We start from the raw sequence: 15,972 nt of genomic DNA on the forward strand, positions 1-15,972 counted from the left end.
ATTGCTTAGCAGCATAGAGACCTAACACAAATGCAACTGCAAATAAGTAAAGAAAGCTATTTTCAGTATTGGCTGCTGTGACGACTTCTTGAGCTAACTCATTTACTGTAACTTTAAGTATGAATCTGCATAAAAATGTTTAACTTGGGAATACTCGATAGTGAATACATTAACAGCAGCCAGAAGATTGTTGTCTTGAACATGACAGTTGATTTTTCTTAAAGTTAAATTTAAATGCAACTTTGGGGGATGGGGGAAGAAATGGAATGGGAAGAAAGGCAAATCATAAAAGCAATAATGCTTTAGACTTGAAAATTACATTTGAAGTCTACTAAAAGTGCTTAGTGACTGACATGAGTTTCTACCCTTTCAAAATGAAAGCAAGATTGAAATTTCTTTTTGATAGTAAATTTTCATTTAAATTGAATATTTTATGTGTATATTGTATAGTTTCTGTTGAAACCAATTTTTATCTTTCAGCTGAGATTAATGGTAGAAGATTACCACATCTTAGTGCAGACTTACATGGAAGAATGGGACCTAAGTGAAAAAGTTCAAACCTTATACTACACAAGAAATTACACTAGCAGCCTAGTCACTGTGGACAGCTGAAGCAATAAAGGCATCTGACTTCAGTAAATAGTACAGTAAATAGCTGACTTAAATAAATGGTTTCATCTTTTTAATAACACCTTTTGGGAAGAAAGTCTGGTAACTTGAGATCCTAATATGTAAGGAATCTTTTCTTAGGATCCCTAGACAGCATTCATCAGGCAAACTTATTCACTGCCCAGAAATATACTTCAGGTTTTCCTGTTTGAGCTTTGAATTATCTACAGTGCTTTGCAGCTTTTTGCTTTGATCCCAGTAAATCTTGCAAGGTCAGCCAAATTGGAGATGGGATACCCCAGTAGAAAATCCAGGTGCCTAACCAGATAGTTTTGGTAATTAAGCAGAAGTAATTTTTCTTTTTAAATAGATCCTGAAACCATTCCTGTGCACAATATTAGGCAAAATAATGTGCTATTGGAGGTGATAGTGCTAGATTTCATGCAGAGGCTTAAACAACTTTTTCATTGTATTCTGCCTTCTGCAAGAAAGAAGCTACAATCTCAATGTTGTGCGTGAAGTCTAATGGTAATCTTATGCTTGCTGTAATTACCACAGTAACTGTAATTGGTTGAATGATTGCTGACCTCACAACTGGGATTGCTGTATTTCTGGGTGTGCAGAGGTATTTCTTCCCTAAGAATCTTGTCCTCGAAACTACGTAAGTGGGTGTATAATTACTAGGTCAAGTAATCCCAAGAGATCTTTTTCATTTGGACTCTGGGGGAAGGGCAAGCCCAAGACTTATAACCAGATGTTAAATACTGATCGTAAATCTAAAAGAATATTAAAACTACTGTTTTCAACCAGTCATAAGAAGATTCACACTGTTGGCACTGACAAGTGTGGCTACTTGTGGTTTTGCTTGCAATTTCTCAGATGGGTGCAAACATCAGTGTTCTGGAAAGCAACAAAATGCCCTGTATGTATGTTGGATGCTGAAAGATTCCACCTGTTTTTTTTTGTGGGTTTTTTTTTTTAGGTTGTGTTCTTTCATGTTTTAATCTGTGGAAATTGTCACATGTTCTTTAACAATAATTATGAACTTCATCTACCCTTTTCCCATATATAATTTATCTTCATAGTACCTTTTCTGTAAATGCTTCAGATCCTCCTAGATGAAGGAGTTAGGTATATGTGAGAGTTCTGCCCTGTGTGCGGAAGCTGTGGCTTACGCTGCACACAAGGGAAGAACGACTGCATATTGTTGTGTGCTGTACTTCTCTATACCTGGTTTAACAGATCCAGATAACTGGCCTCCTTTGTAGTTGAAGGAGTAGTGTGGTGAAATCAGCAGCAGTGGGAGTCAGGTTTTCCTCAGCTACTTCTCTTACTAATTCTCTTAGCTTATTCTCTTCTGGAATTTCATGTCCTCTCCTTGGAAAACCATGTAACATAGCGAAGGTGACAAAATACTAGTGGCTGACAGGTGGTTTCATATAGAGGCTTGAATATATACCCTTATGACTTGAAAAATGTGTTTTGTGTTTTTATGTTGATGATAGGATGAGGGACGAGAATTCCTTTACAATGAGAATACAGTTAAGGAGAGCAAAAACATCATGGATAAATGGATTCTTTCTTTCACCCAATCACTCATTCAGTTCTTCAAAGCTGAAATGGCAGGTATGCGCATTTGGCTGGGTGTGTGTGCAGGTGTTTCATTTTTTATGAGAGAACTAGCCATTTCATCCAGAGATTTACAGATTCCTCTTGAGAATTACAGTCCAGATAAAAGGAAAGAAATCTTTAACCAGCTACCATAATACATGGAATGCTGCTTTCATGCTTGTTAATACAGATTTTGCTGTTCTTGTTCATGAGATTTCAAAAAGTGCTGAAGCTTTTTTTTTTTTTTTTTGGGTCATGGCTAATGCTATGAGCTCAGTGATGTAGCTTGATGCTGTAACATCTGAAGTGCTTGGAGCCATTAATAGTATTATAAGAGTAACTGAAAGCAGTGAAAAGGAAGCCAAATAGAATTTGGGGAAGCTGTAAAAAAAAAAAGGATAAAATGGGCAGTGCTCAAGTCAGCTAAATAAAATAAATTTGAGAGGTACATGAGCATGGGGAATAATTTTTTCCCAAGCATAGTTCTATTAATGTGGTCTATGAATGAACAAACAGCCCCCAAAGCCAGTGATAATAAGTTGCCCTCAGAAGAATTTTTAGAAGCCTTCCACAGTTGTGTTTGGGCTTGACGAAGGAAACCATTACTGGGAAGATGGATAACAAGGAAACGGCTAAATGCAAGATCTGAATTTGAGGGCACAGGACAGTCCTCCACTGTTTCAATCATTTCTGTATTTCCCTTTCTTAGATTGGCATTGATGTAGACTCTCCCCAAAGATCACTAAGATGAGTTTGTCAGGCTACAGTGTTTATCCAGGTCATTTTGGTAATAAGAAAATTCAGGTGAGGTCATCTAAGAACATTTCATTAAAGGAAGAAAGAATTCTCAAGCTACCAAAACCTGGAATATGATAAAGGCTGTGTGTTGTTGATGAAAATGTGGCTTCATCCTAGAAGTTTTGTCCTTGAAATTCAGTGGTGGTGTGGGAGTTTCATCTGTTGCCACACAGTTAATATGCAGAACCTATGCAAGCTTATGTGCTGCATGTAAAGAGCAGCACATAACACCTTTGAGGATAGTGGAAGACTCATTTGTGAATGCATACCTGGGATCTTAGATTAGTGCATGGTTTAAACAAACAGTATTTGCAGGAAGATGAGTGTGGGGCTAGAAACTCAAGTTCTCTGCTCTGGTTTTCTAAGAGGAAGATGAAGCTAATAAAAAGGGTTATGTCAGCTGACATCTTTACATAGCAAGAAGATTGTTCCAAGCAGAAGAAAATGCTTGCTGGAAAATGACAATGTAAAGACTTTCAAGACTGGTGTTGGTGTTAATTGCTATTGTCTTTTGTTAGATAAATATAACAGGATGCACTCATCAGATGAGTGAGACCTCTTATTTGCAAGTGATTAATAAACATTTTTTCAGTTTGTGTTTCTGCATAAACTCTGAATTCAGTCAGACGGGTATTAGTGAATGCAGTAAATTGGTATATGGTGACATGATACTTGTGCTATGGCTTGAACTAGGAAAAATGCTAGTAAGAGGCAAGGGAAGATGAAAAAGTAATAAACATGCACAAGCTGTTGTAGATGTGACACGATGCAAGCAAAAGTAAATGATTGCCAACTAATGCCATGCAGCTCTTACTGCAAAGTGCATAAAATGGTATGTTGTCTCTGCTATGTCTAAAACATACCTGAGGCAGTGGTACTGAGGGGATGTTCAGGCTGTCTGTCAAAGGAATGGCACAGTCTGCACTGTAATGTGCTCTTCTTGGAACTGTGTGTGTGATCAAGAAGACATAAGCTTGAAACTCTAAATTTCAAGGAGATGCCACTAACCAGAAAAAATGTCGCAATTGAGCTTAGCTTCTTCCATTTAATCAAGTGTATTTTATAGTGGAGGCACATTTTACACTGATTGCCTGCCTCTAGAAAAATGTTCCCATTAAGGAAAACTTAGTTAATTCTGCCCCAGTTTTTGCTAGTAGCTCGAATAGCCAGCAGTATTTCAGCCTGCATGGGGTCCCTGTCAGTTTGGTATTGACCTCATTTGAATAGACTGAGGGTGGAAAGGGCAACATACCTGTGCACACTCCCAGCTTTGGGATGCTTTGGGGAGCCTAGGAAAACTTCAGAAAGGTATAACGACCCTCTGCTAATCCTGGCCTGGGAAAGCTTTTGACTTCCTAGAATGTATGCAATTGGAGAATAGGACACAGCAAGTATTAGAAAGCAGCGTCACTTCAGTTATTCATGGAAAATTGCAAATATTTTGAAACCATACATGTGTGTTTGTAAGAGGGATTTTGCTGTGGTGTGGCATCTCTGGTTTAACAGGTGCCCAAACATGCTCTCTCTTCAGAATTGTTGGGTAGATGTGCACCAATAACCTCTTCATTGGCTGCTGGTGCAGCTAACTTAGCTTCACTTTGATAATAACACATTTATCCACATGGATTATTAGCTAGTAAGTAGTAGTACAGTTTCTCCACTCAACCTCATCTTTTACGATGGAAACTTCCAGGAGTTGGGCCCTTTGATAAACAGGCCAAGTACGAAAATATCAGGAGGATATTATGCAAAGTAATAGGGCAAACAATCCTTTGTGTTTTAAGGGGAGGCTAAAATTCTGTAGTTAAAAACCAGTAAATTGAAAGCAGTGTGTGTGGTTTTCTATGTACATGCCATGGCTTTTTCTTGAGTCGTGAAACAGTAAAATTTCACCATTTGGTTTATGAACCAGGATTACAGCTATTAAGGGGAGAAATGCATACTTCCAGGCTAACTTAGTGTATCTACAAGAGATTCATCCCTGAAGTGTTTGGTTTTGAGGTTTCTGTTCGGTTTTAACCAGTCTCCTAACTACATGTTGCATAGCTAGAAGAGAGATGGGAGTTTTTAAGGAATACAAATTCCCACATTATTCATGTCTTCCCCACAATGCCATGCATATTCTGAGCATTTCCTTTTTAGGTTTAAATACCAGTACTGTGCCTTTAACAACACTTCTATTTTAGAAAGTGCAGTGAAAAGCATGTTGGAGCTTTTAAAGCAAAGATCCTTTTTATTCAGTAGCTGCTTGATTAATGAAACCGATTCAGAATAGAGATCAAAAAGCTCTTTGCTTTTAAAGATGTTATACACAGGTTTTTCCTTAGAAAATGGAGTCCTATTTAAGGTCCATCCCACCAATTCTCTCATGAACAACTGAAATTTGTTTTCCCAGTTGCATAGTGATGCTTGTGGTGACCTTCTTTTTGTTCTGGCAATCTTCCATGATTTGAAGTTACCCAGAACTTGAAAATGCAGCTATGTTTATCTTCTTACCTCGTCAGGCTTGCTGTTACTTTACATTCTTCTAGGCTTACTGTGTTACTTAGAAAAATAAAGATTGCAGTTAACTGAGGGAGAATTGATTGAAATAGGTGTCTCATTTTAAATCTGGCCAACAAGAGAGACAGTGTTGGCAGTAATTAATAAAATATCTTTGTATGATTCCACAATGATTTCTCTTAAACGTCTAGTGACTTGGCTGTATTTACAGCATGTGCAAATCTAGGATTTGCCAAATCCTTTGCGATTAATAGTCTCTTATCCACTATCCTCTTTACGAGTCAGATAAAAGCATAAGGCTTCCATAATGCTTGTCTCTGTAGGATTAGGGAAGCAATTTGGTGGAGGATGTGTTTGTCTTGAGGCATGAGAATTGATAATACGCAATTTCAAAATACAGTTTTAACATAATAATATGTCTACTTGCTTTTCTGATCTTACATACATGCTTCTGCTCAAGTATTATGTTTAACACCAGAGCTGCAAATGATAATGTGTTTCTTTAAGTGAGGAGCTTGTTGCAGAGGGCAAATATTAACTGCAGTAAACACTTTTCCTTGTAGCTTACCGTCTGTACACTGTAGTCCCTCGATTAGTGAAGTTTGTTGATATTCTGACCAACTGGTATGTTAGAATGAATCGCAGAAGACTAAAGGTAGGTACCTACTTCTGCAGTCTTGTCCTGTAAATAGAATCCCAGCAGTCTATGTTAATTTAATGTATAGCAGCTTCATAGCAGCTTGTGTTACACAAAATCTTTATGCTGCATTTTAAATTGTATCAGTTTGTACCTGGTAGTGGGAATGAGAAGTTGACTTTTATCCCCTCAACTTTATTTTATGAGGAAAACCAACCAACAAACTGCCCAATAATTCTGTTTCACTTGCTGAACGGGATCGAGCAAAACGAATACAGTTTGGAAACCAGTTTATTACATAAAAATATAAAATTTTTGAAGTTTATTGTCATGAGCTTACTTATCTTAAAATTACAGTTGCTGGTTTTTGTGATTGCTTCCAATAGGGTGAGAATGGGACTGAAGACTGCATTATGGCCTTGGAAACCTTGTTCAGTGTTTTGTTCTCCATGTGCAGACTTATGGTAAGGGAATTACAGCCCACTGTAACTATCTAGTGTTTTTAGTGCAGCTAATCTAAAAGCATGCTGCTTTGTGTTGTAGTTGACCATAGAAACTAGGGGTACAGAGACTAAACGTGGGGAGAAAAAAAACATACTGCTATTGATTTCTGTAGCACAGTTTGTTTTCTTCCTTCCTCTTTTATTTGCTTATCTGCCCTGTGATAGTATAAAGGCCTACTGTATCACCTGACCGATCAAAAAGACATGATTTTTGTCTGACGTCTAAAAGTAACACGTAAATGTCAGGAAGGAGGTGAATAAGTAGCAGAAATTTCCTCATTTATTTCAGTCTGCATTTTGAATAACATTACAGTTCTGCACTGACGACACAGTGAAAGCATTCTTTTTACTGAACTATCCTTAGCAATTCATAAGTATTACTGATTGATAATGTACAGTAAAGAAAAGATGATGATTGAGTGCAACATTACAGGCACCATATACTCCGTTTATCACTGAGCTGATGTACCAGAATCTGAAGACACTTATTGATCCGGCCTCAGTTCAGGAAAAGAATACTGAAAGCATCCACTACCTCATGCTTCCTCAAGTGAGGTGAGAGCCAGCTGCTGTGTGGGAAAAAGGGGTTTTGGTTTGGTTGGGTTTTCCTTGGTTGATTGTGGTTGTTTTGTTGGTATTGTTTTGGTTTGTGGTTTTTCTTTTTTTCCTGTTCTTTTCATGGAACAGTGCTCCTTCACTTACTTGTATTCAGAAATGTTTTGCATAACAAGAAAACAAGCTGCTTTAATGTGAATATTCCTTTGCCTGGGGGAGAATTTTGGGATGGTAGTTAACACATTCTATTCTATAAGCAAAAAAACGCTTCAGTTTTGATGAAGCTGTCATTAACGTTAGCCTCTTAGCCATAGGATAGCATTTTCCTGGGGTACACTTCACACGCCACTCTGTGTTAGCTGGGAATTTTCTTTTCCCTCCATGTTTCACAGTATCACAGTATCACAGTATGTTAGAGATTGGAAGGGACCTCGAAAGATCATCTAGTCCAATCCCCCTGCCGGAGCAGGAACACCTAGATAATGTTACACAGGAATGCGTCCAGGCGGGTTTTGAATGTCTCCAGGGAAGGAGACTCCACAACCTCCCTGGGCAGCCTGTTCCAGTGTTCCGTCACCCTCACTGAGAAGAAGTTTCTTCTCAAGTTTAAGTGGAACCTCTTGTGCCTATGTTTAGGCAGTAGACTTGTGCCTATGTTTAGGCAGTAGACTTGTGCTAGGTTAAAGGGTTGTAGATAGGAAGGAAAACAATTAGGAGGAATGCATGTACTCAGCTCATGTTTCTTTATGGTGGGCAAGGCATATCCTTTTACTCTTCAAAATTTTCACTGACTAGAAGCTATAATGCCTACCTACGAAGGGCTCAAAAGGATTATAGAACTTCCTTGTAGGCCCTACAAGGAAGAACGTGTGCTTCCCCCTATAGTGAGGCCTTTCTTAGTGAATGCTGATGCCAGATCCCACAAGGATTGGAATTACTGTTTTGTGTCGACCACATATGGAGCCAGCAGATTGCGTTCTTTTGGCTTCAGGTCAAGAATTTAGACCATTGTCCAGAGACTGCCACTTCCTTGTAAGAGGATGCATCATATGAGAGAGTGCTTTCCAGACGGATTATTTCTTTGGATGCTGATGAGTGAGGTTTATTTTGTGAGTGCCAGGGTGTCTCAAAAAGGTTTGGGTCCATGGTGGTCGTACTGGATGTACGCTCTGGGTTATCCATAGTATCAACTCAACCCAGGTAGAACTTGGCAACTGAAGTTGGTTTGGGCAGGGCTGTTTGTTGGTTAGGTTTTGTTTTGTTTTTTTCTTAATTCGATCTTTAATATTTAAGAGAGACTGAGGGTATTACAGTAATCATTTGCTAATTAGTGCTTTGATATGCCACAGTAGTGGATAAAGTTAGTGCCTGCATTACAATCTAGTATTGGTCACTGAAAGGAAGAGAAGCAAAGTTTCCGTTTGCATTACAGCACAGTTTGAAAACCCTTAAGGACAAGGGAGCTGACCTTGATATTTTATGTGCCTGCTCAAAAATGTAAACCTCCTAGTAATGAAGTTTCTTTTATGGGTACTATATCCTTTGAGGAAGGCGCTGATAGCTTTAATAGTGACAGTTACTGCAACAGGGAGTTTGGGATTGACATAATGATGGTGCTGATTCTCTGTTCCCTGGGAAAGTGCTGTAAAGAATATGTAATCAAAGAATGCAAAACTCATCAGTGAGCTATCAGAAATGGTTCTGAGCTCCTGTAGAATGGAGTAATGTAGGAGTAGTGAGCTATTTGCAGGAGCTCAGTTAATGCATGGGCTTAGCATGAGCATTTAGAAGCGGCTTAGTCACCTTTTATTCCTGTTAGCGCAGACTTGCTGCCGCATCATATAAACATAAGATGTACTTGTCTTGTACTTTGGATTTTTGACTTCTATTAGTTTGTGTAATTTACTTGATTCCCTATGTATCAGTTGTGCCCTTCGTCAGATAGAAAGATATGTTTTTAGAACTCAATTATTGTTGAAGTTTGAGAGTTTCACTTTGAGTTGCTAAGCACAGCATTGCATTATTGTTTGAATATTTTTCTGATGATTGCATAGGGACAACGTTGTCAGTTAATAAAAATAGACATTTTTTGATGCAGTTAAATAAAATACTACTCTAGTAATATGGTGTATGTGCAGATAAAGCTAAGGGACTTGGCCACTTTCACAGCTGAACTTGACTTAACACTTGTGTTACCAAACCCCACTCAGTTAACAGTGTCTGTAAAGATTGGTTGCATTAATTAAATGTTGTGGCTATTCATGCAGTCTCTGAAGACCATTCTTATTTTGTGGCTCCAAAATATTGTTAAATAGTGGCAAGTAATATTGAAATACTGCCACATTGTGCTATATTGGTCTTACTGGGAGCAAAATCTTGTATCTCACAGTTTACATAATTTCAAGTTTTTGGAGAACCATGCTGGAAGACTGGCTTTTGGAAGAAAAGCTTCAAAATAGGTAGTAAGATCTTAATCAAAGTCCTAATGCAGAACACAGAGATGTTTCAGTTGTAAGTTTTGCTTTGCCAGTTCTGTTTTTCTAGACAGTTCTGATTGGACACATGGTTTTCATTCCAGTGCTTTTGCTACTTACAGCTAACGACTTCGTTCATTTTAGTCACAGCTGTTCATTTTTAGTCACAACTGTCTCTTGAACCTGTACCTCATCAGGTTGAGATGACACTTGCGCGGTTTTAAAGGAGCTGCTCAATTTATGCAGCTGCTCAATAAATCAGGAAAACCACATTTTTGGAACTGTTGGCTGCCAGTACATTGGAAACAAGATCTAAATGTTGGCTTACTCAAAAACAGCTCATACAACTCACCCCTCAGACCCCAAAAAGACACACGAACACCCTTCCAGTCCCCCAACCCTTCCTTGCCTCAAAATGGAAGGCTGTCAAAATGGTGAAGCCAGGAAAGATGGCAAGACTGTCTAAAAATTCAAGCTAAACCATCTAGGATTCATGGAAAAGTTTATAAATTGAGACCCAGTGAGTTGGTTGTTTTATAGTTATTCCATTGTCATTGTAAGTATCCTATTTAAAATATCTTCTTGTATCATCTTCTTAGGATATTATTAATGTAAATCTTACTTTTCATTGGATATTAATAGAATAGGTAGTATGACTCAATCCCTCATCTCCATCTTGTGAGAGATGCTAACAAAAGATGATTTAAAAATAACTCTGTTTTTTGTTTTCAGCACATTATTTCCTCGTCTTCTCCACAAAGAGAAGAAAAACCTGTTTGTTCGTTTTTCAGATTGCTCCATCAGGGCATAATTGTGTCTCTTGTAGAGAATTTCAGAGAAGGGGGTAAAATGTTTTCAGTCTGTGCAAACAGAATGAAATGAAGCAATATTTCCTTTTTGATCTAGGGAGGATCTCATTGACAAAAGAATTGAAAGTGCCGTTTCTTGTTTGCAATCTGTTATTGAGCTTGGACGAGTAATCAGGGACAGAAAAACCATTCCAGTAAAGGTTAGAGCTCTTTACCATCTCTTATCAATACATTGGGAATGTGCAATAGCTTTGTAACTTTGGGATAAACCTGAGAAAATTGCATAATTAAGTTTGGAATGGCAAACAGTTCAAGAATAAAAATACTTCAAATAATAAATAATTGCTGAAGTTTTTCATTTTTAGATGGAAGGACAAAAGTTTGTTTGTTTTCCTTCTCCCCAGTATCCTTTGAAAGAAGTAGTTGTTATCCATCAAGACCCAGAGGCTCTGGAAAACATCAGATCTTTAGAGAAGTACATACTTGAGGTAAGAACATCAGGAATGTGATGCTTAGCTGGATTGTGTTTATTGGTTACCTAAACAAACCAACCTCAAACCTTCCCTGTTGGTGTTATTAACAAGTCACTAGGTAAAATTAGAGAGTTGTAATGAAAGGGGATAGCACATTTCTGTGCACAGAAATGAAGGTAAAATGTGTGATGATCCTTTGTCAGTTGTGTTATTGAGAGGTACTAAATTCCTCAAACTGACCACATGGGACTAAGAGACTATAAGAAATGTTCTTGATCAGGGAAAGGAAAAAAACAGTTTCTGAGTGAAAATAAGACAGTAGTCAACTACATGTTGTGCAAGGGATGGATTGCAAAATCTGTGATCTCCTTCAGGAGATTATAACAAGTTTGACAGTAAATGGAAGGGTTGATGGAGAGAGAGTTCCACATACGGGAGGTGAGGGGACAAGTCAAGATTTTTACAGGATGTTCTTTAGGAAATAAAATGTCAAATAAATGTTAGTCTCTCCAATTTCTTACACTCGTATGCTCCTGTATGCCACTGCAGTGCTCTTGTAATGTGTGTCCATTAGAGAAATGCAGCCTGCCCTACTTCTAAATCTTTGTTTGGATAAAAGCCCCATCATTCAAAAGAGAAGTAACCTGTCTTGGATTTTGGAGCTTAACTTGCCAAAATTGACTTCACTTTCTGCCTTTAGTCGGTCATGTAGAAATCCATAGTATTTCCAGAAGCGAAATGAAAAAGGAGTTTGCTCATAGATAAACTTAATTTATACGCTTATACTATAAACATATATTTTAAACTTCAGTACTGCATTTCAGAAGCTGTAGTGAAAGCAAGAAGCCTGTTACTTTTGCTTAAAAGACAGTAGAGTGGGCTTTTTTTAGTCCTTATGTTAAATTAAATTTTATTGCAAACAGACTTTATATGCATCTTTCACATCTATGATGTACAAGAGAAATCAAACAATAAAAGGGAATAGTGAGAAGGAAGTGTTTCAGCTACAGTGATGAATTTTGATGAGCCATGGTATTTTTATTCTAAAAGAAAAGGGAGGGTGAAGGGAAGTTACTTTGCCGGTATGCCTCTTTTCTAGGTGTTGGGGCTTCCAAAACATGTTTATAAAAGAGTGGTTCTTACTACTTAGATTTGTCATGATCATGCCTTTGATCATGATGTTTGAGATATGCTATGAGATGTTATGAGATATGCTATGTTATTTGATGTTAGGAGATATGCTATGTGTAATTTCTCAGTGTTAGCAGCTTAGGGGCTTTATAATTGCTTTGCTGAACAGGGGGTTAGAGGTAATGTCATCTCCAGTGTAAGACCAGAGGCTTTTCAGAACCACTCTGAAAGGCAGTGAGGGAAGAAGGAAGACTGGTTAAGCAATGCTGTTATTTCTGAGCAGACTTCATTTCCTCTTGCTGCATCATCTGTTGCTGGGATTGATGATCCCTTTTCACCCAGATGTTTCACTGTGTTCCTTGGGGAGATAAGCCATGACTTCATCTTTGTATTTGTTTTGGGGAGGAAGGAATTGCATTTTGAATAGGAGCTTTTTGCTAAGAAAGCAGAATTCTAAAGGAACCGATTTGGTGTTGATGTTGGGCATTAGACTTTGAATATAAATTGGGGATTATTTCATGACAGTAATTTCTGGGTATTAATCTGTCTGCATTTTCACATGAATCCTTCCCATATGCAATCTTATTGTATTTTTGTGTGGCTCTTAATTCAGTGAGGCAGAATATACACCAGCTTTTTTTAACTCAGATGAGAACTGAAGGAGTGGTCTTGCAAAACAAAACACAGAGGTAGTTGTTCGGAAGATCTTTTCCATTCAAGACCTAGTAAAGTTTCTGAGGAAGGGGTACTAGCCTCAGCGTAAGGTCCTTGATAGCAAAGTTAACTGCAGTGCAATACAAAAACTAACAATTCCTCGAAAATACCAACTTCCTTAACTGTTATAAGAGATTTCATGTAGAAGTCTTAATGCAGTTTCTGCATGCCTGTGAACTACAAGCTTAGCCTTCTTGTGTCTTGCCCTCTCAAATCTGCATGTTAGAAACAATCTGTTTAAATGAGCCGAAACTAGGAAGGAAAAAAGATTTTGAATAGCAATGTAACAATTGAACAGCAATCTGAGCTGTTCATGAAAGCCCTCCTTCCCTTTCCTCCTGTGATAACGCACCTGGAGAGGTGAGCGATAGTGTACTTTTCATTATCCTCTGAAGTCTGCCCTCTTCCTCTACTTTAAGTGCTTGTAGCTCACTTATAACAGATTACTGTTACAACTTCATTCTTTGTCCTATTTTGCCTCCAGCATACTTCCCAGATACTGACATATTAGTGCACAGGTTGTGTATGTCCAAATACAGTAATTGGGTGGGAAATGCAGGAATATCTTTGACATTCAGAGTGATTCCTTTCCTTCAGCTCCATCCGCAGTGTTGAAACTTTGAATCTGACACTGCAAAGGAAATTGTCTGTTTTCTGTCTTCAGGAAATTATTTCCATGGTGTATCACCTTAGGACCTCTGTACTTCTTACAAGCTGATATAATATAGGACTGGTGGGTTCAGCAATATGTCTTGTGTTTCTGTTTGATGGTCTCTGGTTTATTCAATAAAATGTATCTCTACTAATAACTGACATTTGACCTTTCTGTTGTCTTTTGTTTGTCAGAATCTGCCTCTTTCCAGGTCGGTTTGTATATATGTTCATGAAAGAGCCAGTTCCAGTGGCTGTTCTAAGACATTCTGGTACTACATGAAGTATTTCCATTTAATAGATGTTTTTCTTCCATAAGTGTTTGTAGCATTTTGGATTCTCTAAAGCCAGTGAAACAGGTCTTCAAAGATACGTGATAGAGAAATTCTTTCTCTGTCATAATAACCACTGGCAGTACAGTCTAAAGTGTTTTTCCCTTGTCTAGAAATGGCATGGCCAAATGGCACAGCCCTTATAGTATGCCTGTACTTGGTAGGTTAAGGATTCCTCCTTCCTTTTAAAAAGGTGTTTTCAGGGGGTTGCACAACAGAAGATTTAGGCACTTGCTTAAAATGAGATGCCAAGCAAGATCAGCTGCTTCACCTTGACAGAGAACAGAAGTCTGTGTCTATCTGTGCAAGATCAACTCACCTTGCTTGTCTTGGTGAGAGCAACCATGTCAGTCAAAGAATTCAAGAGATGACTGAAGCAGCAGAGAACCTCTTAAACTTCTAATTATGTATTACTCCAGCAATACCATCTTTCCCCAAGCCTAAATACACATCTGAAGAAAGCTTCTAAAAATTCAGCTGGGGGTGACTTAAAAGCACTGGCTGAGGGAGTCATGGCTCAGTGCACATGACTTCTACATCAGTGGTGTGTGCTTCTTGCTTTTAGTTACTGTGGGACTTAAATTCTTTAGAATTGCGAAATAAAGGAATTTTAATTAAATCTGAATTGATTTGGAGTGGGATTGGAAGGCTTTTCTGTCGTTAGTGGATGGAATATTTCTCTTAGACTTGGCAGTTACGATGCTTCACTTCAGAATTACTGTTATTATTAATCATTTTGGCATGAATCTTTTCAGTAGCACATTGCTGTGAAATTTAGATTAGTGTCTACCACATTTTCTTGATCTGAAAACTGGATCTATGGATTTTACAGAATCCATTTGGAAGGAAGATGAGGTTTGCTTACTCAAATTACTTCCAGAAAGATAGCTGACAAAAATTTGCTGTCAACTTCTACAGGTAGTAAAAGGTAACAAAGGAATCTAAAAATTTGATAAGTTATTACATAAGTTGATTGTACAAGTGTGTTATTTCTATTAATTTGCTACTGCAAACAAAGTCAAGGTATTGCTGACTTACGGGGAAATGAGTTACAACAAACTGAAATATCTTTATGGAAGCACAAAAAAATACTGTCTATGGTCCTATTTTTATTACATATCTTTAAATTCAACGGTTGATACTGAAACTTAGTGTACTTTTTATTATATTGCACACCAGTCAATCTAGTTGGTTACTTGGGTGGTTCAGAGCTAAAGAGGTCAATGAATGCAGGTAGACTGGGTAGTGTTGGGCTGTGTTTGTTGCTTTGTTCATCAACTTCCTACATATTCAGAGCATTAGAACCTGTAGTTATTGCCAGAAGAGTGTTTCTGGTAAATTTACAGCTCCAGAGGTTATCTGTAAGAAAAACTGATGCCATTTAATTTCATGCAGTTGCTGACAAAAAATTTTGAAAAATATGCTTGTCAATTCTTGGAAAATTTCATTCATAACTTTTTTAGAAGCAGCTGTAGTCTTTGATCTGCAGTCTGACTTTTTCATCAGCAGCACATATCAAATCATTTAAATAGGGGATTTTAACATTAGAACTGCCCAGAGTTGTCATGCAAAAACAGCAAAAAAAAAAATAATCTGGAAGGCTTTTAACAACTGATCACAGTGGCATTTTATTCATTAGTATTTGAGGCCTCTTACAAGTTTAGTTCAGGACTTCTCTTCCTAACTTCTTCCAGTGAAAGGTTTTATCTGAATAAGTTTTACTTTATGTACAGTTAGAATCGTGTTTGCATCCAACCTTTGTATACTCTGCAAACTCCACCCCCATGTATGGCTATAATAAATCTGAGAAAATTAGCTTTCCATCACATCTAAAGTCTACCAGGATTTCATCACATTGGTGGTGTTACAGTAACGTGCTAGACTGAGTCCACAAAGGGGCTGAATTAACAATGCATTAACTGTGGCAGTGTGTGGTCCTTCAGTGTTTTGTTTCTTACAGTATTACAAAATCGGTATTTATTTTCTTTTTTAGGATGTTGGCTTAGAGAGCCCAGACCAGCTGAAGCACAGCACTGGCATTTCTTTTTCTGTGTTCTGAGAACTGGCTATAGTTGGGTTACTGGTCAATCTGATTGTGTCTGGCACATGGCACCAAGAAAAGGCCCTTGTACACAAGAAATGCCTCCATATATACAGGTCTTTGGACCAGTGA

At 37.9% G+C, this 15,972-nt stretch overlaps 1 protein-coding gene across 9 annotated transcripts in view; it reads left to right on the plus strand.

Moving 5' to 3' along the window:
• Positions 1–15,972, plus strand: part of IARS1 (isoleucyl-tRNA synthetase 1) — a 231,906-nt gene that overhangs the window by 70,967 nt on the left and 144,967 nt on the right. For 8 of the 9 annotated variants that reach the window (XM_061472908.1, XM_061472913.1, XM_061472911.1 and 5 more), the window contains 6 exons: positions 2,115–2,235; positions 6,084–6,175; positions 6,544–6,621; positions 7,094–7,215; positions 10,596–10,698; positions 10,903–10,986. In XM_061472908.1, coding sequence (XP_061328892.1) covers positions 2,115–2,235; positions 6,084–6,175; positions 6,544–6,621; positions 7,094–7,215; positions 10,596–10,698; positions 10,903–10,986 — 600 coding nt within the window. The remainder of the gene's footprint in view (positions 1–2,114; positions 2,236–6,083; positions 6,176–6,543; positions 6,622–7,093; positions 7,216–10,595; positions 10,699–10,902; positions 10,987–15,972) is intronic. The other variant, XM_061472914.1, reaches the window with a different exon arrangement.

The sequence above is a fragment of the Pezoporus flaviventris genome, unplaced genomic scaffold, assembly GCF_033815535.1.
Source record: "Pezoporus flaviventris isolate CSIRO_AGI_PZ_B2104156 unplaced genomic scaffold, CSIRO_AGI_Pfla_v1 ptg000073l, whole genome shotgun sequence".
In the NCBI taxonomy this organism is placed as follows: Eukaryota; Metazoa; Chordata; class Aves; order Psittaciformes; family Psittacidae; genus Pezoporus; species Pezoporus flaviventris.